The 26,262-nt window shown below is 55.6% G+C and overlaps 3 protein-coding genes across 4 annotated transcripts; 2 read left to right on the top strand and 1 right to left on the bottom strand.

Moving 5' to 3' along the window:
- Positions 1-355: 355 nt before the first annotated feature.
- Positions 356-10,254, top strand: CA11 (carbonic anhydrase 11; the record flags this gene model as incomplete). Its single annotated transcript, XM_080702225.1, has 9 exons — positions 356-422; positions 511-585; positions 1,341-1,483; positions 7,305-7,490; positions 7,706-7,801; positions 7,937-8,009; positions 8,998-9,152; positions 9,367-9,532; positions 10,229-10,254. 9 exons carry the CDS (start codon positions 356-358, stop codon positions 10,252-10,254), a joined length of 987 nt encoding a protein of 328 aa, XP_080558351.1.
- A 1,096-nt stretch (positions 10,255-11,350) lies between these two features.
- On the top strand, positions 11,351-17,924 carry DBP (D-box binding PAR bZIP transcription factor; the record flags this gene model as incomplete). 2 transcript variants are annotated; one of them, XM_080702094.1, is made up of 4 exons in its annotated part: positions 11,351-11,489; positions 12,311-12,721; positions 14,718-14,929; positions 17,709-17,924. In XM_080702094.1, 4 exons carry the CDS (start codon positions 11,351-11,353, stop codon positions 17,922-17,924), a joined length of 978 nt encoding a protein of 325 aa, XP_080558220.1. The 2 variants fall into 2 exon arrangements, with proteins under 2 accessions (XP_080558220.1, XP_080558221.1); XM_080702095.1 differs by lacking the exon at positions 12,311-12,721.
- A 941-nt stretch (positions 17,925-18,865) lies between these two features.
- Positions 18,866-22,141, bottom strand: SPHK2 (sphingosine kinase 2; the record flags this gene model as incomplete). The annotated part of the gene is made up of 5 exons (XM_080704669.1): positions 21,631-22,141; positions 20,663-20,812; positions 20,494-20,588; positions 20,298-20,413; positions 18,866-19,946 (listed from the first exon to the last, which is right to left on the bottom strand). Exons 1-5 carry the CDS (start codon positions 22,031-22,033, stop codon positions 18,866-18,868), a joined length of 1,845 nt encoding a protein of 614 aa, XP_080560795.1. The 5' UTR covers positions 22,034-22,141.
- Positions 22,142-26,262: the final 4,121 nt, after the last annotated feature.

Here is a 26,262-nt window from a genome sequence, read left to right as displayed (position 1 = left end):
GGATGCAGACGCGGAGTTAGGTGGCTTGGGGGAGCTGGATGCAAAGAAACCAAGTGGGGGTGTGGATTGGAAGCCAAGAGGGGACCCCGGGGCAGGCAGAGGCAGAGAGGAGCGTCTGGAGGGATAGAGAGAGTGGAAGGCTGGGGACGAGACGCCAGGGAGGGAGGAAGGAAGGGGCAGAGGGAAGGGAGAGGAGCGGGTCGGAGGTCCGAGTCCCTGGCGTTTGGAAGCCGGGGTTCCCTGTGGGGAGGAGAGGAAGGCTGGAAGTCCTGGAGGTGCCGGCTCCCAGAAAGAGCGGAGGGAGGAACTGAGGGGGCAGGGCATTGGGAAGGGGTCGCTCCGAGGCCTCCCGGGGATGGGGGCTGCAGCTCGTCTGAGCGCCCCTCGCGCGCTGGTACTCTGGGCCGCACTGGGGGCGGCAGGTAAGAGCTGGGGGTCCGGGCAGGAGCCCCTGAGGGCGGGGTGGGGGTGGGGTGCCAAGGAGAGGCATTCAGGCTCCTCTCTTCCCAGCTCACATCGGACCAGCACCTGACCCCGAAGACTGGTGGAGCTACAAGGATAATCTCCAGGGAAACTTCGTGCCAGGTGCAGCCAGGGCGGGGATGCCGGAGCCCTCCCCTACCCCCAGAGGCCTCTCTTCAGATTCTGGAGTCTGGGTCCCCAGCCCTCTCCCCCCACCCCTGGAGCAGGAGTCCCAGCCCCCTCCGCCCTCCCTCCCTCCCCGAAGAGCGAGGCCCAGACTCAACCCCAGCGGCTCACCACGGGACATTATACATGCGCATTTCAAGTAGTGAGTGGGAGTGAGTGGAGGGAAAGAAAGTGTGGGGGTGGAGAGAAGGGTGTGTGTGCAGGGAGAGGCTGGTCCTGGCTCCAGCTGGGAGCCGAGCCTGGGTGGCCCCGTCCCCGCGCGGTCCAGCCCTCTCCTGCAACTCCTCTCCCTAATGCAAGCACTATCCAGCTTCGGGACGGGGTGGGGGTGGGGGACCATGAGAACTACAACTCCCATGTGGCCCTGGGGCAGGTGGGTGGGGGACAAGAAGGTTGCAGCCTAAAGCCTGCTGGGAGTTGTAGTTCCTTCCACAATGACTTAAGATGGGCTGGATCAAGGAGCGGCTTGGAGGTGTTGGGGATTTTAGAAAACTATTCCAGGATTCTTCTAGGACACAGAATTCTGGATCCTAGCCTCCTTCTGCTTCAGCCCCAGGAATCTAGGCCCTAGACCTCCTCCCTCAGACCCAGGGGTTCAGAATCCATCCCTCCTCCCTCATACCCTAGCCCACTCATCAGATCCCATATTGATTCCCAGCCCCATTTCTGACTGCTTTTCCTCCTGTCCCCAGGGCCTCCTTTCTGGGGCCTGGTGAATGCAGCCTGGAGTCTGTGTGCTGTGGGGAAGCGGCAGAGCCCCGTGGATGTGGAGTTGAAGAGGGTCCTTTATGACCCCTTTCTGCCCCCGCTAAGGCTCAGCACAGGGGGAGAGAAGGTAAGGGGCCTGGAGGAAGAAGTCACAGAATCCACCCGGGGTTGACCTCAGTGGGGGTCAGGGAAGGGGTTGCTGAGGTGGGTGGTCGGCCTTGGAGAAAGAGAAGTGCCCACTGGATGGAGATAATGCTCCTCTAAAGCGAATCGCCTGTTTTATGCTTCCTGAACATGGCTCCTTAGACTTCTCTTGCCTGTAGAAGCAATGAAGAGCAGAATGTTTCCCCTGCCAGGCAATTCTATTTATTTGTTTGTTCATTGTTCATTCATTCATTCAGGATTAGGGATGGAACCCAGGGACATTCTACACCCCACCCCTAGTATTTGTTTGTTTGTTTGTTTATTGTGGCGCTGGGGATTGAACCCAGAGGCATTCTACCCCTAACCCGCAGCCCGATTTTATTTCTTATTTGGAAACAGGGTCTCACTAAGTTGCAAAAGTCCTCACTAAGTAGTCGAGGCTGGTTTTGAACCTGCAATCCTCCTGTCTCAGCCTCCCAAGTATTGGAATTACAAATGTGCGCCACCATGCCCAGCTCAGACAATTTAAAAAGCTTGAAAAGCCCTCTAAAGTCACATGAACCCTATGGAATGGGTCCTTATTTTATGGATGCACAAATGGAGGCACAGAGAGGACCGGTTCCTTCCCTGAGGTCACACAGCCAGAGTGCCAGCACTGGGAGTCAAACGAGGGGGACTGGTACTGGCATCCATGCTAGGATATACCCTGCAATACTCCTTTTTCTTTCCTTTTTTCTTTCCTTCTTTCTTCCTTCCTTCCTTCCTTTCTTTTTCTTTTTCTTTTTCTTTTTTTTTTTTTTTTGTACTGGGGATTGAACCCAGGGGCATTCTACCTCTGAGCTATACCCCCAAGCCTATTATTTATTTATTTATTTATTTACTTATTTATTTATTTATTGGTACTGTGGATTGAACCCAGGGGCATTCTACCTCTGAACTACATTCCCAGCCTTATTTATTATTCCTTATTTTGAAACAGTGTCTCACCAAGTTGCTGAGAACCTCACTAAGTAGCTGAGGCTGGCTGCAAACCTGCCATTCTCCTGTCTCAGCCTCCTGACTCAGTGCTGGGATAATAACTGTGCACCATGCCGGGCATGGTGGCACATGCTCGTAATCCCCGTGCTTGGGAGGCTGAGACAGGAGGATCATGCAGGTTCGAAGCCAGCCTCAGCAGGCTTAAGTGACCCTGTTTTCAAATAAAATATAAAATAGGTCTGGGAGTGTAGCCCAGAGGTAGAAGGCCCCTGGGTTCCATCCCCAGTACCACCAAAAAAAAAAAAAAACCTGTGCATCACTGCACCTGGCTGCAATACCCTTTCTTCTAAGTGTCACCACCATATTCCACTTAGCTGCAGCAGCCAAAAACACCGTGCCATCCCCTCCATCATTTCCAGTTCCAATCTGTGTTCTTTCTACCTTCACTGATGAATATCATGAAAATCTTCTTCATGTAGCCGAGCGTGGTGGCGCAGGCTTGTAATCCCAGCATTTGGGAGGCTGAGACAGGAGCATCGCGGTTCAAGGACAGTCTCAGCTTCTTAGTGAGGCCCTTTGCAACTCCATGAGACCCTGTTTCAACATAAAGAATAAGAAATAGGGCTGGGGATGTAGTTCGGAGGTAGAATGCCACTGGTATAATAACTGGCGGTACCCAGTACCGCCAAAAAAAAAAAAAAAAAAATTCTTTTTCAGTTCTCTCCCTCTCCATTGCTCCCTGGCTCACCCAGGACAACACATCATCCATTGCCCAAGTGCAAGCCAGCCTCCTCACAGGCCTGCTTCCTGCTGCCCAGTCCTTATCGCCAACTCAGAGATGTTTAAAATAGCCAGATGTGATGCCGGGCGTGGTGGGCGCGCTAGTAGTCCCTGCGTTTGGGAGGCTGAGACAGGAGGATCGCACAGGTTGGAAGCCAGCCTCAGCTACTGAGTGAGGCTCTCAGCAACTTAGTGAGACACTGTTTCTAAATAAAATATAAAATAGGGCTGGGAGTATAGCCCTGAGGTAGAAAGCCTCTGGGTTCCACCCCCAGTACCACCAAAAAAATAAAAATAGCCAGATGTGGTAGCATATGCCTGTAATGCCAGTACTTGGGAGGCTTAGACAAGAGAATTGCAGGTTTGAGTCCAGTCTCAGCAGTAGGACTGGGAGGTGTAGCTAAGAGGTAGAATGCCCTGGTTTCAGCCTCCAGTACCAAAGCAAACCCACCAGAGAGGCCACATTTCTCTCTTGCTCCAAATCCTATCAGGATAGGTAATAATTGCAAATATCTATATAGTGTTTACTATATGCTTGGCATTTTGCCAAGTACATTTACTTTCTGTAAAGCCAGGCATTGTAGTACATGCCTGTCATACAAACACTTGGGAGGCTGAGACAGGAGGATTGCAGGTTCGAGGCCAGCTTCAGCAACTTAGTAAAACCTGTTTCAAAATAAAAAAAATAAACAAGCCAGGTGTGATGGCTCACGCTTGTAATCCCAGTACTTGGGATGCTGAGACAGGAGGATTACAGATTTGCGGCCAGCCTTGGCTACTTAGTAAGGCCCTCTGAAATTTATTGAGACCCTGTTTCCAAATATAAAATAGGTCTGGGAGTATAGCCCGGAGGTAGAAAGCTCCTGGGTTCCACCCCCAGTACCGCCAAAAATAAATAAATAAATAAATAAATAAATAAATAAATAAAAAGCCAGGCATGATGGCTCACGCTTGTAATCCCAGTATGTGGGACACTGAGACAGGAGGATCACAGGTTTGCAGCCAGCCTTGCCTACTTAGTAAGGCCCTCTGCAATTTATTGAGACTCTGTTTCAAAATATAAAGAATAAAAAATAGAGCCGGGCATGGTGGTGCACGCTTGTAATCCCAGCATTTGGGAGGCTGAGACAGGAGGATCACGGTTCGTGTCCAGCCTCAGCTACTTAGTGAGGTCCTTTGCCACTCAGTGAGACCCTGTTTCAAATAAATAATAAAAAATAGGGCTGGGGCTGGGCGTGGTGGCGCACACTTGTAATCCCCGTGTTTGGGAGGCGGAGACAGGAGGATCATGCAGGTTCAAAGCCAGCCTCGCTGGCTTAAGAGACACTGTTTCCAAATTTAAAAAAATATAAAATAGGTCTGGGATGCCGGGCGTGGTGGGGCACGCTTGTAATCCCAGCATTTGGGAGGCTGAGACCGGAGGATTGCAGTTCGCGGACACCTTCAGCTACCTAGTGAGGCCTCTGCAACTCAGTGAGACCCGGTTTTAAAATAAAGAATAAAAAATGGGGCAGGGGTGTAGCTCGGAGGTCGAATGCCCCTGGGTTCCATCCCCAGACCCGCAAAAAAAAAAAAAAAAAAAAAAAAAAATAGGTCTGGGATTGTAGCCTGAAGGTAGAAGGGTTTCCAGGAACCCCAGTACCACCAAAATAAAATAATTAATAATAATAATAATAATAATAATAATAATAACAACAACAACAACAACAACAACAATAATAAGCCGGGTGTGGTGGCGCACACTTGTAATCCCCACGCTTGGGAAACAGAGACAGGAGGATTGGGCAGGTTTGAAGCCAGCCACGCTGGCTTAAGAGAACCTGTTTCCAAATAAAAAAGCATAAAAATAGGTCTGGGAGTGTAGCCCGGAAGTAGAAGAGTTTCCAGGAACCCCAGTACCACAAATAAATAAATAAATAAATAAATAAATAAATAAATAAATAAAAATTAAAAATTGGGCAGAGGGTGTAGCTCAGAGGTCAAAATGCCTCTGGGTTCCATCCCCAGACCCCCCCCCCCAAAAAAAATAGGGCTGGGGATGTAGCTCGGAGATGTAGCTTGGAGGTAGAATGCCTCTGGATTCAATTCCCAATACCTAAAAAAAAAATATATATATATATATATATATATATATATATATATATATATATAATAAGCCGGGTGTGGTGGCGCACACTTGTAATCCCAGCATTTGGGAGGCTGAGACCAGAGGATCACGGTTCGGGGACAGACTCAGCTACTTAGTGAGGCCCGCTGCAACTTAGTGAGACTCTGTTTCAAATAAAGAATAAAAAACAGGGCAGGGGGTATATCTCAGAGGTAGAATGCCCCTGGGCTCCATCCCCAGACCCGCAAAAATAAATAAATAAATAAATAAATAAATAAATAAATAAAAATAAAATAAAGAAATAGCTAGGTGTGGTGGCACAAGCCTATAATCCCAGGATTTGGGAGGCTGAGACAGAATGGCTTTTTTTGTGTATGTGAAATAAAATTGGGCTGAGGGCATAACTTGGAGGTAGAATGCCTTTAGGTTCAATCCCCAGTACTAAAAATAAATAAATAAATAAATAAAGAAGAAGAAGAAAAGGCTTCTCTGATAAAGTGACATATGATTGGAGACCTGAAGTAAAAGCAAGGGTTAATTGCAGAGAAAAAGGCATTCTATGGGCATGTTTTTTTGGTTTTTGTTTTTAGTACTAGGAGTTGAACCCAGAAGCATTTTACCTCTGAGAGCTACACCTCTATTCCTTATTGATTTACTTATTTATTTTGATACTGGGGATGGAAGACTGGGGCATTCTACCTCCGGGCTACACCCCCTGCCCTATTTTTTATTCTTTATTTTGAAACAGGGTCTCTGAGTTGCAAAGGGCCTAAGTAGCTGAGGCTGTCCACAAACTGTGATCCTCCTTTCTCAGCCTCCCAAATACTGGGATTACAATGTGCATCACCATGCCTAGCTCCAATTTTCTTTTCTTTTTTTTTTTTTTTTTTTTTGGTGGTACTGGGGTTCCTGGAAGCCCTTCTACCTCCAGGCTACACTCCCAGACCTATTTTATACTTTTTATTTGGAAACAGGGTCTCTTAAGCCAGAAAGGCTGGCTTAGAACCTACGCGATCCTCCTGTCTCCGCCTTCCAAGCGCGGAGATTACAAGCGTGCGACACCACGCCCGGCCAATTTTCTTTATTTATTTCAAAACAGAGTCAAGTCATGTTGGCACACTCTTGTAATCCCAGCATTTGGAAGGCTGAGACAAGAGGACCATGGTTTGAGAGCAGCCTCAGCTACTTGGTGAGGCCCTTTGCAACTCAGTGAGACCTTGTTTCAAAATAAAGAATAAAAAATAGAGCTGGGGTAGAATGCCCCTGGTTTCATCCCTTACCACACACAAAAAAAGAAAACAGGGTCTCATTATGTTTCTGAGAGCCTTCCTACATTGCCGAGGCTGGCCAGAGAAGCCTTTTCTTCTCCTCCTCTATTTATTTATTTATTTATTTTATTTATTTTTGTGGTACTGGGGATTGAACTCAGGGGCATTCTACCTCTAGCTATACCCCCAGCCCTATTTTATTTTTATTTTGAAACAGGGTCTTGCTAGGATGACGAGAGTCTCACTACTTGCTGAGACTGTCCTTGAGCCTGTGATCCTCCTGTCTCAGCCTCCCAAGGACGGGTACTACACGCATGCACCCCCAGCCCAGGCTGACTCCTCCCCAATCTAAGCTAGTTTCCCCAGTGCTCCCAGGTCCTCCCAGCATGAGCACAGGATGTAATTAACTAAGCAGGTACAAGTGATTCTTTACTGCCTGTCTCTCCTGTCCACTTGCTCTCTTCTCAGCATCCACATAGAAGTAGCTCAACAAATACATGCTAATTAAGTGAATTCATCAATATCAAGCACCTCCCATAGGCTAGCCTGGAGCCTGGAAAGTGGTTGGTGTTCCAATTATGTCAAATGATTAAATGACTGTGAATGTAGGAGTGGGAAATGGCAGAGAAAAGATTCCCCTGTCCTTCTGACAACGTCTGCCTCTCCCACAGCTCCGGGGGACCCTGTACAACACCGGCCGACACGTCTCCTTCCTGCCTGCACCCCGGCCGGTGGTCAACGTGTCAGGGGGCCCCCTTCTTTACAGCCATCGACTCAGTGAACTGCGGCTGCTGTTTGGAGCGCGTGACGGAGCTGGCTCTGAGCATCAGATCAACCATCAGGGCTTTTCTGCTGAGGTGGTGGACACTGGCCTGCTTCTCTTTGACCCGTGACCCTTTGCCTTGAGTCAACCCAGTCAATCCCATCTTTCTGGTGTATGCTTCACCCTGTCCCACCTCCCCATCCCAAGCCCTGATCCTCAACCTGACTCGGGATCCCGAAGGCCAGGGAACAGGAGTTCCTCGTCCCCTTCTGCTGGAGGACCCCGCCCTCTCTGTGTCCCTCCCCCCAGGTGCAGCTCATTCACTTCAACCAGGAACTTTATGGCAACCTCAGTGCCGCCTCCAGGGGACCCAATGGCCTGGCCATTCTCAGCCTCTTCGTCAATGTGAGTGAAGGAGAGATGGGCCACTGCATTCCAGGGAAGAGGGAGGCTGGAGGCCCACGCTGCTGAGACCCGAGGGTCCTGGGGGTCTGGGTCTTGGACTCCTGAGCTCCTGTCTCACCTTGCTCCCCCACACAGGTGGCAGGTAGCTCAAACCCATTCCTCAGTCGCCTCCTCAACCGAGACACCATCACCCGCATCTCCTACAAAAGTAAGTCCCTGATGTTGGGGGGTACATACGCTAGAGTTCAGGAGGGGCACCTCTCAGCCAGGTGTGGGACATGCTTTTGTTTTGCGGTAGTGGGGATGGAAACCAATGACATTCTACCTTTGAGCCACATCCCTTAGCCCTATTTTTTTATTCTTAATTTTTTTTTTTTTTTTTTTTTTGGTGGTACTGGGGTTCCTGAAAGTCCTTCTACCTCCGGGCTACACTCCCAGACCTATTTTTGCATTTTTATTTGGAAACAGGGTCTCCTAAGCCAGCGCGCGGGGCTGGCTTCGAACCTGCGCGATCCTCCTGTCTCTGCCTCCCAAGCGCGGGGATTACAAGCGTGCGCCACCACGCCCGGCTATTCTTAATTTTTTTTAAAACAGAGTCTCACTGAGTTGCAAAGGGCCTCACTAAGTAGCTGAGGCTGTCCACGAACCATGCCTCCCAAATGCGGGGATTACAAGTGTGCACCACCACACCTGGTTTGGCACACGTTTTTTTTTTTTTTTTTTTTTGTGTGTGTGTGTGTGTGTGTGTGTGTGTGTGTGTGTGTGTGTGTGTGGTACTGGGGATGGAACCCTGGAGTATTCTACCTCCGAGCTACATGCCCAGCCCTATTTTTTATTCCTTTTTTTTTTTTTAAACAGGTTCTCACTGAGTTGCGAAGTGCCTCATTAGGTAGCTGAGGCTGTCCCTGAACCACAATCCTATAGTCTACATCTCCCCAATGCTGAGATTACAAGTGTTGAGCCAAGACGCTGGGCCTTGGCACACGCTTTTAATCCCAGTACTTGGGAGCCTGAGACAGAAGAATCTCAGGTTCGAACACAGCCAGCCTCAGCAACATAGTAAGAGCCTTTTTCAAAATAAAATAATAAGATAGGGCTGAGGGTGTAGCTCAGAGGTACAATGTCATGGGGTTCCATCCTTGGTATCAAAAAAGGGGAGGGGCATCCCTCTCAGCTCTGGCCTGATATTCCCGCAGATGATGCCTACTTTCTTCAAGACCTGAGCCTGGAGCTCCTGTTCCCGGAATCCTTTGGCTTCTTCACCTACCAGGGCTCTCTCAGCACCCCACCCTGCTCGGAGACTGTCACCTGGATCCTCATTGACCGCGCCCTCAATATCACCTCCCTACAGGTGACCCTCTGTCCGCTCCCTGCCCCCAGGTCTGCATGCTCCATTCACTGGCCTAGGTATCCACTAGTCTCCCCCACCCTCTCTCTCTGTAAGGACCCGGATCACTAGGAAGTGGAAGTATCTGTTGACCCTTGGGGGATAGGGTGGGGCTAAGCACAGCCCATAGGCCCTGCCCGCTCGCCCCATTCATTCCAGCCCCCCCCCCCCACGGCAGATGCACTCCCTGAGACTCCTGAGCCAGAATCCTCCGTCCCAGATCTTCCAGAGCCTCAGCGGTAACGGCCGGCCCCTGCAGCCCTTGGCCCATCGGGCCTTGAGGGGCAACAGGGACCCCCGACACCCCGAGAGGCGCTGCCGAGGCCCCAACTACCGCCTGCATGGTATGGTCCAGTCTACACCCCTTCCACGTCTTGGTCCAACCCGCTTCAGTGTCTCCCCCCCCACCCCAGTCTCAATTATACATACACACCCCCCTCTGCTGCTTCTGTATGGTTTAGCCTGAGCTCTCCCTCATCCGTTCTTCCCCCTGCGTGTCAACGTGGTGCAGTCCACCTCCTCACAGTGAATTGTCTTTCCTTCCTCTTCACCGCTTTGCAACTTGGTATAAGCCCGAGCCTCCCTCGGGCTTCTTTATGGTACAAGTATCTACCGGTCCGTGTGACGTTCCAAAATGGTACGACCCGGATCGCTCCCTGTTTCCACATGGTACCACCCAGGTTGTTTCAAGTCCCCCTTACTGAGACTCTTTACGGTACGATCCCATTTCCTCCCTCTTGCCTCCCTGTGGTTCAGCCCAGTGATCTAGTGGCGGCTTCTTGACATGGTATAGTTCCCCATTCCCCCATGAATACCGGCATGAAGTTCGGCTGTGCTGGTCTGGACGTCCCCATCCCATATTTCTATTGCCTCTCAATGGTTTGGTCCATTTGGTCCAGGCCATTTCTCCCGTTTCTTAACATGGTACATTCCGGTTCCCCCTTAGCAGCCACCTTGTGGTAGGGCCAGCCTACGCCCCCAGGACGCCCCTGCACCGCCCATCCTCAGCCTGCGTCCTCAACCGGCGTCCTCTCTTGCAGTGGATGGTGCCCCCCATGGTCGCTGAGACTTCCCACTGAAGACTGCGCCTGCCCGTCCCAAGCGTCCCTGAAAGGGGAGGGGAGTCACCCAAAACAAAGCTATTAAAGGGACAGAATACTTCCTGTTTCTCGGTGCTCTGATTATAAGGCGCGGTGGGGAAATATTTGGGTATTAAAGCACAACAGCTTTCTCCCCAGAACGCTTCCCTTCTTCCCAAGCCGTCGTTACTTGGTGTTTTGGCTTTCTGGTTCCCAAAACAGTCATTTGGACAAGCGACTCCTTTAAGAGGCACCTCTCCTCCCCCACCCCATCAGGCAGCACGCGCAAAGCCATGTGCTTCCCCCTTCCGCCTGCTTCATTGGCCCGAACTGGGTCACGGTCCCGCCCCCAACACCGCCTCTCATTGGGTAAATGTAGGTCAGTGTCCCGCCTCCTTCCAAAAGGCAAGGCAACTTCACGCGCTCGGTCCCTCACGCGCCCTCCCGGGCTTCGGAGGATCCGGGGGCCCATTGGCTGGGCGCCTCCAGGGGTCGAGACATGATTGGCCCGTGCTTGCAACCGGAGGGAGGCACGCGGCTAGGGTGCATGGCCAACGAAGCGGGAGGGGGCCCGGAGGAGGGACGCGCGCTGTGGCGTTTGGTGTTTTGGTTTGGATTTTTTTTTCCGCGAAAGAAGTTTGCTTTGGCCACGCCTCAAAGCGGCCGCCTCCTCCTGCCCCCTCCTCCGCCCCTCGGAGCACACCTCCTGGTGCAGATTGCAAAGCGCCTTCGGTTTCGAGAGCTGCACATTTTGCAAGAGCCGGGTTCGCCCACCTTCTAAGAAGGATCGCCTGTGTCCCTTTGCACCCTCGGTTGCAAGAAGCCGACGGCCCGATTTGGTCACCCGCTCGCCCAGATTGTATGATCTCCCGGGACCCTCTTGAATTGCACGTTTTCTGCACCAAGGACCGCAAACCCCCTTCGCTCGTAGGATTTGCAGCGTTCTGGATACTGGAGGCTTGCAAGCTGCGCTCACCCGACCCTAGGCAGGCACTCGCCCTAATCACGGGAGTGTGTCGGTGACTGGCAGGCCAGCCCTTCGCCTCTCCATGAGCCCATGAACCTGAGGGCAGGTGCCGGGCGATGGCGCGGCCTCTGAGCGACAGGACCCCGGCCCCCCTGCTGCTGGGCGGCCCGGCCGGGGTCTCCTCCGGCGGGGGAGCGCTGCTTGGGCTGCGGAGCCTTCTGCAGGGGACCAGCAAGCCCAAAGAGCCAGCCAGCTGTGAGTTCTAGCCCCACTCCCTTAAGGACCTGAAGTGCTGGGAGGGGGCTTCCTACTGACACCTTATATATGCTGGGCGACTATCTCACCCAACCTTTATCTACTCAATTACTCAAATATTTAGCCCTCCAAATCCTTCAGCGTCCAGGACCCAAAAGTGTAGCCTCTCAATCTGTTCAGCGGAGTACCCAAGAGTCTAAATTCCCAGCCCCCTCCCGCGTTTGGCCTGGGAGTTTGGACCCCTGGGGTCCCAGGAGAAGGGAGGGGGTGTGTCGGACGCTCACACGGTGGTGACACGGGCCTGGGCGGGGCCTCACGGGGTCACATGGAATCCAGGGGTGAGGAATGTGCCCAAGGAATAGAGCCCCTTCCTACCCCGTACAGATTGTGGGGGAAGGGAGGAGGGGTGCTGTGGGCAGGGGAATTAAGAGAGGAATTACAGAGCTGTCATTTTTTTTCTCCCCACCTACCCCGTTCCTGGTCCCGTCTCTCTGAACTTCCATCTGTCTTTCTCTGGGTCGCTGTCTTTTTGTCTCGGTCCCTGTCTCTGTGTATTCGTGTCTCTCCTCCCTGGGTCCCTGTCCCCTCGCTCTCCTCCGTCCGGGGGTCTGTGCTTTCCCTCGCGGTCTTTCTCCCCTATCTCTGTTCTCTCCTTTGAGTCCTTGTCCTCCCTCTCCGTCTCTCCCCTGCGCTCCTCCTCTCGTCTGTCCCTGGGTCTCCGCCGCGGGGGTCTCGTTACCTTCCCCTCTCCACGTGGGGTCCCCTCATCTCTCCTTCCTCCACCCCACCTCCATCCCACCCCGCCTTTCCCTGGCCCGCAGGTCTCCTGAAGGAAAAGGAGCGCAAAGCGGCCCCGCCCGCCAGCAGCGTCCCGGGGCCGGGCCTGGAGACCGCGGGCCCCGCAGATGCCCCGGCCGGGGCGGCGGGGAGCGGCGGGTCCCCGCGGGCGCGCCCGGCGGCGGGGCCGGGCCCGGGTCTGCTGGCGCCGCTGCTGTGGGAGCGCACGCTGCCCTTCGGGGACGTGGAGTACGTGGACCTGGACGCCTTCCTGCTGGAGCACGGGCTCCCGCCCAGCCCGCCGCCCCCCGGCGGCCCGTCGCCGGCGCCGTCGCCCGCGCGCACGCCCGCGCCCTCCCCGGGGCCAGGCTCGTGCGGCTCCGCCTCCCCGCGCTCCTCGCCGGGGCACGCCCCCGCCCGCGCCGCCCTGGGGGCCGCCGGCGGCCACCGCGCAGGTGCGGCGAGGGGCGGGGCCCGGGCGGGGCGGGGCCTGGATGGGGGCGGGGCCTCGGCGCTGGGCGCGTGGGATCCCGGCAGAGGTCTGGAGTTTTGGGTCCCCTGGTGGATAAGAGTTCTGGCTCTTTACCCCCTCATGGGTCGGGGACTGAGTCTCCAGCATCCATAGGGAAGGAGGGGCTTGGGACCCTCGCAAATTCTAGGAAGTCTTTCTAATGAGATAGTGTGGATTTTCCTGTGGGACGCATTGACCCAGGGTCCGGATACTCCTGGAGCCGGGACTGAAAGCCCGGAACACCGAAGTTATTTACCGAGAAGTGGACTGGGCCCAGAATCTGTGGAACTAGAATAGGATTGGAACTCCTAGAGCCTCTAAAATGGGAGAAGGTGAGGGTTGGGGACAGAATTTCGTTTCCTTTGGGACGTAAAGAGATTGGCTGTCTATTTTCCTGGGTCATACACTGGGGGTGCAGCAATCCCGAGTCCCAGAGCCCGGCAAGGCCCGAGATCTTGATTCTGGATCCCCCCGTGGAGCCCCCTGTACATCTCAGAATTGTGAGCCCCGCAGTGGTAAGGGGCTCGAGAGCCTGGAGACCAGTCCGGTGCTCAGATGCTCCCCAGGGATGAGGGAGTTTAGGGTGCTTGGAGTGAGAAGTTGGAGCTAAGACTGAAAAGAGCAAGCGGAAACGAGAAGCCCTTCGGGCACTTTTCGGGTGAACTGAAGGGCTGAGATTCCTAGGCTCACCTGGCCCTGGCCCGACCTCTGGGCAGAACAAGGGTCCTCCTTCGGGCCGCACATTCCTGCGCCACGTGAGTCCTCCCTCCCTCCTCCTAGCTTCGCGCACGCGCAGTCACGCGCGCGCGGGGGCGGGGCCGGGAACGTGAGGGCGCCGGTGGCTGGGGGGGGGGGAGAGGAGCAGGCGGCGGCACGTGACGCTGCCCTGAACCTGTGTCCTCAGTTGGCCCCGGCTTTCTCTCCCTTAAAGGCACAGGTTCCTTCCCTGGAACCAACCTTCTGGAACCTCAGCTCTGATTCCACTTCTTTTCCCTAACCCTTCGGAGGGAAGAGCTGTGTTACGAGTCCAACTTGAAGTCCTTTTTTCTCTGAACAGCTAGGGGTGTAAGCTTTGATCAGGGATTCAGTAACTAGGATTCAGGCCATGGAAGGAACCTTACTTCACAATGAATCTGAAAGTCCTGAGGTTTTAGAAGACACTCCCTGACTTAGGTACAGTCATTTATGGAGGACCTCAGTTTTCTTGTTTTTATTTATTTATTTATTTATTTTTGTGGGTCTGGGGATGAAACTCAGGGGCATTTGACCTCCGAGCTACACCCCCTGCCCAATTTTTTATTCTTTATTTTGAAATCGGGTCTCACTGAGTTGCAGAGGTCTCACTAAGTAGCTGAGGCTGTCCGCAAACCGCGATCCTCCGGTCTCAGCCTCCCGAATGCTGGGATTACAAGCGTGCGCCACCACACCGAGTTAGTTTTCTTGTTTTTAAAAGCAGAGTCTCCATAAATTGCTGACGGTGTCACTAAATTGCTTAAACTGGCCTCAAACCTGTGATCCTTCTGTGTCAGCCTCCCAAGTACAGGAATTACAGGTGTGTGCCACTGCACCTGGCTGGAACGTTTTTATTTTATATTATACCTGAGGTTGATGCCTGGCAGGCCGGCTTTGTAGCCATGGGATGAGTAAGACATCTGAAGCCGGCCGTGGCGGCGCATGCTTGTAATCCCAGTACTGGAGAGGCTGAGACGGGAGGATAACAGGTTTGTGGCCAGCCTCAGCTACATAGGCTCTGTGCAATTTAGTGAGCCCTTGTTTCAAAATAAAAAATAGAGCTGGGGGTGTAGCTAGGAGGTAAAGTGCCTCTGGGTTTCATCCCCAGTATTGCAAAAGAAAAAAAAAAGATATCTGAGCATGGGGTAGCTTCTGGAAGTTCATTCCCCAAAATACATACTCAGGTGATAACTTTCTGTCTCTCCAAGGCCTGACCCCTCGGGACACACCTAGTCCTGTAGATCCAGACACAGTGGAGGTGCTGATGACTTTTGAACCCGACCCAGCAGATCTTGCCCTGTCAAGCATTCCAGGCCATGAGACCTTTGACCCTCGGAGACACCGGTTCTCAGAGGAGGAACTTAAGCCCCAGCCAATCATGAAGAAGGCAAGGAAAATCCAGGTGCCAGAGGAGCAGAAGGTGAGGACTACCAGATACGGGGCACAGGCGTGGCTGGGGACAGGCGCAAAGCCGAGTTTTTCCGTGGGATGAGCTTTTGTGCTCCCCTGGCCTGCTGCCAAAAATGAATTTTCTTTGGCCACTGGGTACAAACCGGGCTGGGGCACGAGATTAGGAAGACAGTGTGGTTGCATGGCTCACACTCAGCCAGTTGCACTGGGTCTGATTATGTGGGCTGGGAGAGTCTTTGATGACTCAGACCCTGCACCTGAGGTGGCACAAGGCCCAAGGTCCAGGGGGCCCGTTGCCAAGGACAGCCACCCTTGTGGCATCCGCCTGTCTCTCCTTAGACCTTTGACTCTGATTTGGGGCACCGTGCAGAGTGACTGCCACTGCTGCTAAGGATGCAGGGTTTGTGTGTGTGTGTGTGTGTGTGGAACTGGGGGTGGAACCCAGGGGCTTTCTACCTCCGGGCTACACCCCCAGCCCTATTTTTATGTTTTATTTGGAAACAGGGTCTCACTAAGTTGCTGAGAGCCTCACTAAGTAGCTGAGGCTGGCTTCGAACCTGCGCGATCTTCCTGTCTCGGCCTCCCAAGTGCGGGGATTACAAGCGTGCCCACCACGCCCAGCAGGATGCGGGATCAGACTTCTCACTGGTGCCAGGGCCATGCTCTGATTTGCAGTGGTTGGGCTTAGACTGCATCTTTCTAACCACTGTGGTCTCTGCTAGCAAGAGGATGTCTTGGCTTCTCTCAAGTCATTGCCATGGTGGTGTGTGGGGGACACACCCGTTCAAAGCAACTAGGTCTGGCCTAGAAGCCCAATCTAGATCAGTGGCCGCTTCTGCTGCAGGGCCCCGCTGCTAGGTGGTAGATGTGTTCTAGCAAGCAGGAACTAGGATATATCTATTTGCGGGTTTAGGGATAGAACCCAGGGACATTCAACCTCCAACCTACACTTCCACCTATTTTTTATTCTTTCTTTTGAAACAGTGTCTCACTAAGTTGCAGAGGGCCTCACCAAGTAGCTGAGGCTGTCTGCAAACTGAAGTCCTCTCGTCTACACCTTCTGAATGCTGGGATTACAAGTGTGCACCACCACACCCGGCTAGAAACTAGGTTTAAAAAAAAATGGCCAGCCTGGCGTGGTGCCGCACGCTTGTAATCCCAGCATTTGGGAGTCTGAGACTGGAGGTTCGCGGACAGCCTCAGCTACTTAGGCCCTCCACAACTTAGTGAGACCCCATTTCAAAAATAAAGAATAAAAAGCAGAGCAGGGGGTGTAGCTTGGAGGTTGAATATCCCTGGGTTCCATCCCCAGACCCAAAAAAAAAAAATGGCTGGATGTGGCGGCGCAGGCTTGTAATCCCAGCTTTTGGGAGGCTGAGAGGAGGATCGTGCTTCAAGGACAGCCTCAGCTACTTAGGCTCTGCAACTCAGTGAGACCTTGTTTCAAAATAAAGAATTAAAAAAAAAAGCCCAGCATGGTGGCGCACGCTTGTAATCCCAGCATTTGGGAGGCTGAGACCAGAGGATCGTGGTTCGTGGACAGCCTCAGCTACTTAGTGAAGCCCTCTGCAACTCGGTGAGACCTAGTTTCAAAATAAAGGATAAAAAGTAGGGCAGGGGGTGTAGCTTGGAGGTCGAATGCCCCTGGGTTCCATCCCCAAACCCACCAAAAAAAAAAAAAAAAAAAGGGAAAGAAAAAAGAAAAGAAACTGGGGCTGGAGTTGTAGCTCAGGGGTAGAATGTTCCTGGGTTCCATCCCCAGTTCCGCAAAAACAAAACAAAACAAAACAAAAAAAACTGGGAGCTGTAGCTGGGTGTGGTGGACATTCCGGTAACCCCAGTACTTGGGAGACAGACAGGAGGAGGATTCCAGGTTTGGGAACAGCATCAGTTCGTGAGACCCTGTTTAAACATAAAAAATAAAGAGGGTTGGGGGTGTAGCCCAGAGGTAGAACAACTCTGGATCCAACCAAAGAAAATGGGGGCTGAGGGAAGCATCTTTCTGAGCTGGGTGGTACTCATTACTAAATCGTGGCCTTACTAGGCATGGTGCCACACTCCTGTAATCCCAGTACTTGGGAGGCTGAGAGAGGAGGATCACAGGTTCAAGGACCAGTCTCATCAATCAGACCCCAGGATTTGGGACCATGGGTTTGATCCTCGGGGGATCCTTTGTTAAGGCTCAACTCTTCAATCCACCAGATTCTGCTGGGGAGGAGGCAGTTTCCTGGCCTCACTTCCAGACCAGCAGGTCAGAGACTGCCTGCAATCTTTGGGATCGCTTAGATCTTTTGTTTGCTGAGGAGGAATGAGGTTGCCTTGGCAACCAGGTCAAAAGAGGCCCAGCTCTGGGACAATCTTATGAGACACCAAATCCCATCACTAGGGGGCCTACGATTTCTTTATCAGGATCTGGAAAGGTGATGTGTAGGGCGGGGCCCTCCTAGAATAACCCTGCAGACCCTGTTGCTAAGGAACAAGCATCCTTAGTAACCAGGAGCTTACTGCAGTGAGCTGTCCAGTGGGGAGGGCTGGGGTCTGCTTTGCACAATGGAGACCTGAAACCCAGTTGCTTGGGGGTGGGGATTTCTCTCATGCCGTAGTTTGTGTTAGGGGCCTGTTCTCCTTAGAAACCAGGGCCCGGGGGAGGACAGACCCTGGGTTCCCATCCCAACAGTATCCCTCAGGCCCCACTTCTGAGCAGGCCACAAGCCCCAGCGGGCCGGGAGCCTTAGAAGACGCTCTTGCCCTCACCGGATTTCAGTGCCCTGCCTCTTCTCCACCCCTAGGATGAGAAGTACTGGAGCCGGCGGTACAAGAACAACGAGGCAGCTAAGCGGTCTCGAGATGCTCGGCGGCTCAAGGAGAATCAGATATCGGTGCGGGCGGCCTTCCTGGAGAAGGAGAACGCCCTGCTGCGGCAGGAAGTGGTGGCCGTGCGCCAGGAGCTGTCTCACTACCGCGCGGTGCTGTCCCGCTACCAGGCCCAGCACGGGGCCCTGTGAGGCCACCCGCCCACCTGGCCGAGCCCCCCTCCTCTGCTTTGCTCAGACTCCCCTCTCCGCCCTGTGGCCTCGGGCTGGCCAGCCGGGTGCCCCCAGGACGTAATGATGGAGATAAATACATTTATATTTTTTAAGAAAAAGTGAGCCTTCCCCCTCCCTCGCGAGGGGCGGGGAGGGTCCTGTGTGTGCTCTGCGCATGTCGGGGACCCCAATCTCCCACCGCCTCCGTTAACACGATCCTGAATAAATCTTGAGAACACCAGAGCCAGCTGTTGTGGGGGAAGAGGCGTCTAGCCTGCCCCATCAAGGTCAGATCAGTGGTTGCAGCCGGCGGGCAGGCCGAAGTCCAAAGGGTAGCTGGATGCAGGGGCGGAGGTGTAGGTAGGGGAATGAAGCGACTACCTTTATTGCATAGACCTTTTCAATTGCTTTTGAGATGGGGAACGGGGATGCACAACCGACGCTGAACGGGTGAAATGAAGTTCCCGCCCCCACCTGCGGGGGAGGGGCATTAGTGCAAATCCAAACTTGGGCCCCGGGGAACCTGCCCCTCCTGGGCTGAACGGCCAGTTAAGTGGAGGCACCAGAGTGGGTAGGGCGAGGCCCGGCCCTAACTGGCCGGTTCACTAAGGCCTCTCCCAGCTCGTACATTCCAGGTCCGTCATTGGGCGGCCGGTAGGGTAGCCCGCCCTCTTACGCGAGTCGGAACTGGGCCCCGCCCCGCGAGAGCCTGGACCCGCCCTCAGAGGTCAGGCACTACCCTCCGCACCAGCCTGCGACTCCGACCACCCTCCAGAGCAACGCCGGTGGCTTCCCCGGGGCGGCCCAGTTCTGAGATAGGGGAGAGGCCCTTGCACTTGGGGTCTGTGCCCCGCCTCTAGCAGCCAGGCCACATCCCCTAGCTCAGGCCCCACCCCTGGCAGGTTCTGAGCTGGTTGGGTTCAGGGCTTTTGTTCGGCGCAGCCAGGAGGCCCAGTAAGCAGAGTACCGAGGCCCGGATGTATCTGTGCCTGCAGCGGCCCGTACTCCACCAGCTCCCCGTCCACTGTGAGCACACCGCGAGGTGTGAGGGGCTCCAGGCGGAAGGCACGGGCCGCAGCGTAGCCTAGCTGTGGACAGCCCAGGCTGAAGTGGGTACCCCGCTCCATGGCCAGGAAGAGGCGCAGTAGCATGGCCCGCGAAATGCCGCCGCGCACCCAGAACAGGTGCACCAGGCCATCATCAAAGCGCGCATGGGGAGCTGCCACTAGGTCAGCGCCCAGGTGGCTGGGAGAAATGGCCAACATGAGCACAAAGTCCTCCTCCAGTGTCACCCAGTCTGGGGGCAGTGGGGTGCCCAACGGAGGCAGCAGATGGTCGGGAGGGCCCCAGGCTGAGGCTCCAGGTGCAGGAGGTGGGAGCCCAGAAGCTGCTGGCATTTCTGGGGGCCTTTCAGTAATGGGTGAAAGTGGAGGGGCCTTGGGAGAGCTGGGGGGTGAAGGCAGCGGTGGGTCTGGGGACAGTGGTGCATCCCCAGCCCCACCCCAGTCCCCAGCCAGCTCTGGGCCCCCACCGTTGAGGGACAGCACAGGCAGAGGCTCTGGCGAGCCAGGGGAGGCCAGGGCGGTCTGGGGCAGGGGCAGGGGCAGGTCAGACACAGAGCGATGCAAGGGTGAGTGGGCCACAGGCGGGGCTGGTTCTGGGGTCAGAGCCAGCTCTGACTTGGCCCGGGGCAGGCCGTGGGCAGGAGCAGGCGAGGCTGGCTCCATAGCGGCAGGGAGGTAGGAGAGGCGTCCTCGGTAGGTGTGCAGGGTTGCGAGGCCCAGCACTGTGCCCAGTGTGAATCGGGCGCTGCCCAGGGCCCGGAAGCGCTCGCTCTGAATATCCACATCTGAGATGAAGCCCCAGGCCACGGACAGGAAGGAAAAGCAGCGGGAACCTGAGGCCAGTGTCACAGAGAGGAGGTCCAGTGGGTGGCTGCCGCCCCGGCAGAGCAGCAGTGAGCAGTTGAGCAGCAAGTCCAGGCCCAGGGCTGGCTCAAACCTGCACAGGGACACGGGGCAGGAGAGAGCAAACAGGGCCGGTGAGACTCGCATGCGAGCAGGGAGGCCACGATCCTGAGCCTGCTGCAGCCAAGCTGCCGCCTCCAGATGTTCTACAAGCATCCACCAAGTGCTTTCTGTGGGTCGGCACAGTTCTAGCTATGAAAGACACAGCTGGAAACCACAGGCCAAAATGTGAGGGCTAGGGGTGAGGGCATCCCACAGCCAGGCTGGTTTCTGCACTGATGGTGGGTTTGGCTGAGGAGAAGCTGTGGGGTCTCTGTGGCCCCCATCAAGGCTCATCCCGCCCCCCAGGTTCCTTCAGCCTCCCTGGCAGGAGCAGGCAACCTACCCGCCATGCTGGTTCACAGCTCCAGCCAGTGCATTGCCTGAGCCGCAAGGGAGGACCCCGACGGGCATCTTCACTGCCTCCTCCCAGTCGGGGCGGTCCAGGAGCCCATTCAGCACCTGGGGTAGGGAGACCAGCTGCCTGGGCCCCAGCCCACTTCTCAGCTCCCCGGGCTCAGGGCTGGCCATCCCAGCTTTACCTCATAGATCAGCCCGTCTCCCGAGAGGGTAACGACACCGTCCCACTCACTCAGGCTCAGCCCCTGGACCAGCTCCCGGGCGTGGTTCTGTCGTTCTGAAGAAGACGACCAGGAGATGAGCAGGTGGCCTCTTCCCTGGCCCCCCAACCCCCATCTTGGCAGCTCTTACCTGTCTGTATGAGATTGAAGGACAGCCCGGCTTCAGAGATCATGGGCAGCACATGGTTTTTACACCACTGCCAGGCCAGACCCCGCCCCCCAAAAGGATTGACCAGTAGGAGCAACCGGGGTGGCCTTGGCAGCAGCTCAGGGGTGATCTCTGCAGAGAGAGGGCAGGGTCGGCAGAGGCCAGAGACCAGGGCCCCTCGGCCTGGACAAAGACCCTGCAAATGGCCCCCAGTGGCACTGGGGACAGCTGGCACCTGGAGCCTGCTCTCCAGACCTCACCTGGCCGGGGCCCAAGCATAGCAGCCCCACCCCTCTCCCAGGTGCTGAGACAAAGAAGGCTTCAATGAAGCCAGGTGCCCTCTGGATCAGTATGTGGGAGGACAAAGAAGCTGTGAACCTGAACACCTGTGGACGCCTGTTATCCCGGATCAGCTTACTGTGTTGGGTTCCCTCAATGTCACCACCCCTTAAAGGCCTCAGGCAGCCAGTAGGACCCTGGGAGCCCACAGGAAAACTCACCAGATGGGAAGCCCTGGAGGACTCGGGGGTTGGGGTGGGGGAACTGCCTTCTCTGACAGGCAGCTTTCTCCACAGGCTGTATCAGATAGCACCTTTGGGCTCTTTGGATGCCCCAGGGGGCCTGTGTTGTCCCTTGCCCCTCAGGATGGTGCCTGCTCATTTCTGATCTGCCGCTCTCACCAGCCTGGGAGTCCCTGACTCATGGGTGGTCACCACCCGCAGGAGGAAGGACGGCACAGAAACAGACCCACCAGGGAGCAGCAGCCAGAACGCATGTCTGTCTGTCTGTCTTTTTGTTCCTTCTATAGCCCAGGCCCATCCGTGTCTCACTCAATACGAACCCAAAGAGACAACATCACACAGACAAATGCACAAAGGACAGAGGTGCCCAGAGGGAGATTACACCCAGGTGGCCTCTAGGACAGAGAGAGTGGCTGCCCAGTGCCTCACCCCCGTCCCCAGGCAGTGGCAATCCTCGGAGTAGACACATGAGGATGGTGGCCCAGCGCTGGGCCTCAGCTCGGTTCTCCTCATAGGTGGCTGCCCCGTCTGCCCGGAAGGTGCGGGTGGATCGGCGGCGGCCCCCGCGCCGGCCCCGAGGATAGGTGTAGATGCAGAAGTAGGCTGCAGAGTCCGAGGGGCTGCGGCTCCGCAGGGTGCAGCAGCCTGACACCTCGGCCAGAGGGACCAGGCCTCCCCGGGGCCGAGCCTCGGGCTTTGGGCGCAGCCGCTGTATGTGCAGGGCCTGTGGTGTGAGGGTAAGGGCATATCGTGGGCCACGGGATGGGTAGGAGCCAAACTCGCCATGCAAGAGTGGGGTGCTGGCAGCCAGTGGTGGCGGTGGTGGGGCCATGGCCTTGGCCCTGTCTGGGGTGTTCTCAGGCCCGTGGCCCCGGCTCCTGATCAGCTTGTGCTCCAGCCTCTGTGGGGAGGGAGGAGGGCAAGGGTCAGAGTCCAGGACCCCCGTGGTAGGTGGAGGGAGAGGAGGGCTATGGATAGAAGGAGATGGTGAGGGCAGTGGCAAGTGAAAAGGGAGGACCAGAAAAAAGGACAAGCTCAGGTAAGTGTGAAGATCAGGACACAGGGCACAGGGTAGGAAAGCCGGTGGTCTGAAGGGTCCAGGGACCCCGGCATGCAAACATCCCACCATTTATTCCCTAAATAATTATTCAGGGCCCTCCATGTGCCAATCATGGTGCTAGGCCCAGCGAACACAGAAGAGACTAAACTGGAGCCTGCCTTTGCTTATTTATGTTTCTAATCAGAAAACAGAAAGACCAAAGAATAAAATATAAGGGTCTGGGGGAAAACAGGGCACAGGAGGGGGAGAGGATGGTGGAGCTATGCAGAAACAAACATGCCACGACAAAGAAAGATACCCCCTACACACGCACACCAGCACACGGGATCCAGGCAGAGAGAAGAGCAGTGAGATACACAAAGAAGAAAAGGGGTTAGCTCCGGAAACCAATCAGCACCGACAGGAAGCCATCAACTTCAGTGAGATGAAACTGCTGCTGAGAGATACTCATTAAGAGCTGCTCACCCCAGGGAGGACAGCAACAGACACTTAGGGAAAGCAGACACGAGAGGCAGGCAGCAGGGATGCTGACAGCTGTAGAGAAGGGGTGTGACACAGACACACGTCACAGGGGAGCCACAGGCGAGCGCCGGCGAGGGGCAGGGGCTAAGAGCTTGTCTCCAGCACTGACCTGGGTGTCCGGCCACCGGCTCTCAAGGGAGAGGGTGGGAGCCAGCGCTGAGGTCCCTTCCCTGTCCTCTGCCCGGCTTCTGCCTCCCATCCTCTCCTTCCAGCTCACCTTTGTTCTCTGTCCCGCCCAGTCACCTGCCAGTCCAGCCTCTCACCTCCTCCAGGCCCACAGCTGCCCTGGACACACCCCAGTCTGCGGACTCACGCTTAGGAAGCACCTCTGCCTCTTGCTCTGGGGCGGTTCCCTTAGTTCCAGGGTGCCTTCCCCACCCCCACCCCTGCAGTGGCCCCCATGGGAAACTCAAATCGGGCTCAAGCGCAGAAGCTTCGATGTCCTCTATTCCTGGGCCTGGGTCTCGGTGTCCCGTACTTCAGGCCTGGGTCTCCATCCCCAGGTTCCCAATCCATTGGCCTCAGGAAGTATGGACGGTCAGGCCCCCATCGCTACTCCACTTCCCGAACCCCAGTCGGGGCCTGGGTTTCCAGCCCTGGTTCCCTCAGTCGCGGTCCTGGCTTTCCGTTTCCCTCTCCCACTCGAGCAGCCCGCTCCTGGGCCTGCGTGTCGGTTCCTCTCGGTTGACCAGGCTCCCAGACTCAGGTCCCTGCCCCGACCCCCGCACCCTCCTCAAGTCCGCACAACCGCCCCCATCAGACCTAGGGGTGGGGGGAGGGTGTGCATCTGCCCAGCCAATGGCCGCGAAGCGGGTCTGAGGCGAGCCAATGGGAGACCGCGAGGGCGGGACCATCAGACCCGCGAGCTCCGAGCAGGGGCCGGCCGCGGCTGACGCGAACTGGGCGGGGCCCCAAGCTCCGCCCACCGCCCGCCATCCTAGGTGAGGGCAGGGGAGGCGTCGCGCCCCGCGGACGACGCCGCAGCCGCGCTCTTTGTTGAAGGCAGAGTGGGCCGTCCCATCCGCAGAGATGACAGAAAAGAGGCGTGGGGAGGGGGCGGAGGTCTTTAGCGTAGACAGAACCACGAAGGCCCAGAGACATGCAAAGGGAATTAGTAATGGAGACCTAGACAAAACAAAGCCAGAGACCCGGAGAAGCAAGGTCAGCGGAGGAAAGTGAGGTCTATGCGTCAGTTACAGGATCGGACACAGAGAAAAGCAGAGATATGAATAGACAAAAAGAGTGGGACTGGGAATGTGCACGATGAGGGCACTAGAAAACAACGGATGGAGACAGATGCTTCTGGAATGAAAAACAGGTAGGAGAGGCTGGTTATTTCACAAACTGTTTGCGTTGGACTCCAACCAGAATGGAGGCAGCACGAGATAAACATCTGCCCAGGAAATGACCCAGTCACACGGCAAGACAGAGACAGAAAGGCAGAGATCTCTAGGTAAGGGGTGAGGGAGGGGAAGAGTGCTGAAGGCCTGGAGTCTGAGAGAAACTTTGACCAGAGCGAGAAAGAGCCCGCCGGGGTGAGCGCAAACCCGTTGACAGAGACTCACTGAGGCAAAGATACGGTGAAACCGAAAGAAAGCAGGGCGAGAATGTGCGAGGAGGCCCAGCAAGACAGAAATGCAGAAAGACACCTGCAGAATGAGACAGAGCAGAGCTTATTACAGGGAGACAAGTGGAGGAAGTTCGCTTTTTGCCAAACAAATGAACTTTTTGCAACACCAGATATGTGCCAAGGAACGATGCAGAGGGGGAGTGAGGGACAGAAATCCAGTAAGACTAAGACACAGCGACATGTGACGACGAATCCCAAGCCCAGAGAGAAAAGCAGGCACACTGACCGAAGAGGCTGGGATTCAGACACAGCGATTGAGCCACAGAGGGGAAAGGGGAGGGGGCAAGGAAGGGGAGCACAAGGAGGAAGAAAAGGGGAACTCCAGCCCGCAGGGGCTGTGTGACCTCTGGGTAGCCCCTAAATTCCTGGCCGCAGCTGCTCTGTCTGAGAAATGAAGAGAAAGCAACTCATATCCAGAGGGAAGGTCTGGGATCATATAGATAGAAGGGCCCACGGTATGCTGATCTTGGCTTTCAGATGAACCCTCCTTACCTGGTTCTGCTGCTCCTTGGAGTCGATGTGTCCATTCACCTGCCGGCCCTCTGCTCTAACGGCAGGACCTTGGCCCTGGTTCTGGGGCCATAGGAGAGTGGTCAGGGGGAGGAGCTAGGCCTCAGGGTGCAGATCTGGCCTTGGGTTCTGCGGAGGAGAAGCCGGTGAGTAGGAGCATCTGGCCGAATGCAGGCTCCTGCAGGTTCTGTATGTCAGAGAGGGGGAGCTTTGTCATAGCCCCATCCAGCCGGTCTGGCTGTGTCCAACAAGTGCTAATAACAGGATTGTAGGATGATTTCTATTGGGCACGTGTGTGCACATCATTTAACTTGCGCACTTTTATTAATGTATATAATCCTGGAGAATGCCCTAGGTGCCAGGCCTATTATCATTCCCTTTTTCTAAATAAGTTCAGCCCAGTGAGAGACTGACCTAAGGTCACACCCGTCATAAATACAGTAGCTGTGAATTTGGTTACAGCCTGGCGAGGCCCCAACCCACCACGGTTCTGTCCCTCTGCCTCTCCATCCCTGAGGTAACCCCAAGTCCGCTCGGGCAGCTTCCGTTCTTCCTCTTCTCTGCACCTCCCTTCTTCAGCCCACCCCCAGGCCCGGGCCTCAGCGTGCCTAGCGTGCACTCCAGTACCTTCTACATCCCTCACACCGCAACAGCTGGTCCAGTCGAACCACTCTGGCTGAGAAAAGCGGCCCCTCTGTGACGGGGAAGTTGAGGAGGGGTCGGGGACGGGGCAGAGGGAGGAGCTGCACCGAAAAGGTTGAAATCTAGGGCCCTCCAGACTGAGCTGCAGCAAGAAGAGCTCAGGTTAGCTGTCTAGTGGGACTTCCTGAGCTTCGGCTGAGCCTAGAAGTTGAGCGCGAGATAAGGAAGCCCTGAACCGAAGGAAACATCCGGAAGCGCGGGGTGAAAGGTTCCTACAGGGCCCAGACCGGCCCCGCCGGCCCCGCCTCCTCACCTCCAGCACTCGGCCCTCCAGGTCCTCCGGGAGCCACCGAGAGGCAGCCGGCGTCAGGCCAGAGCGCCGCCTCCTAGCTCCTGGCATCTCTCCTGCTCCCCGATCTTTTTTTTTTTTTTTTTTTTTTTTTTGCGGAAGAATATCAAGAACAGGGTCTGGGTAGGGCCAGAGAGGCCCCAGACGTGCCGGCCCTCCCCGCCCTGACGTCGCGCTCGTTCCCCTTCGCTCGTGCCTCCGCCCTCTTCGGCTGCTCCTCCAGCCCGTTGTTCGACTGACCACAGAGAAGGCCGGCTCGGGGGTAGAGCGTCGCGTCGCGCCGTGTGACGTCACGCGCGCGCCGCGCTCTGGAGGCTTTCCCCGCCCAGCCGGGCCGGCTCGCTCTTT

Source organism: Muscardinus avellanarius, assembly GCF_963383645.1.
Source record: "Muscardinus avellanarius genome assembly, chromosome: 10".
Taxonomy (NCBI): Eukaryota; Metazoa; Chordata; class Mammalia; order Rodentia; family Gliridae; genus Muscardinus; species Muscardinus avellanarius.
Note: the sequence above shows the minus strand (reverse complement) of the source record. Positions and strands in the feature narration are given on the sequence as shown.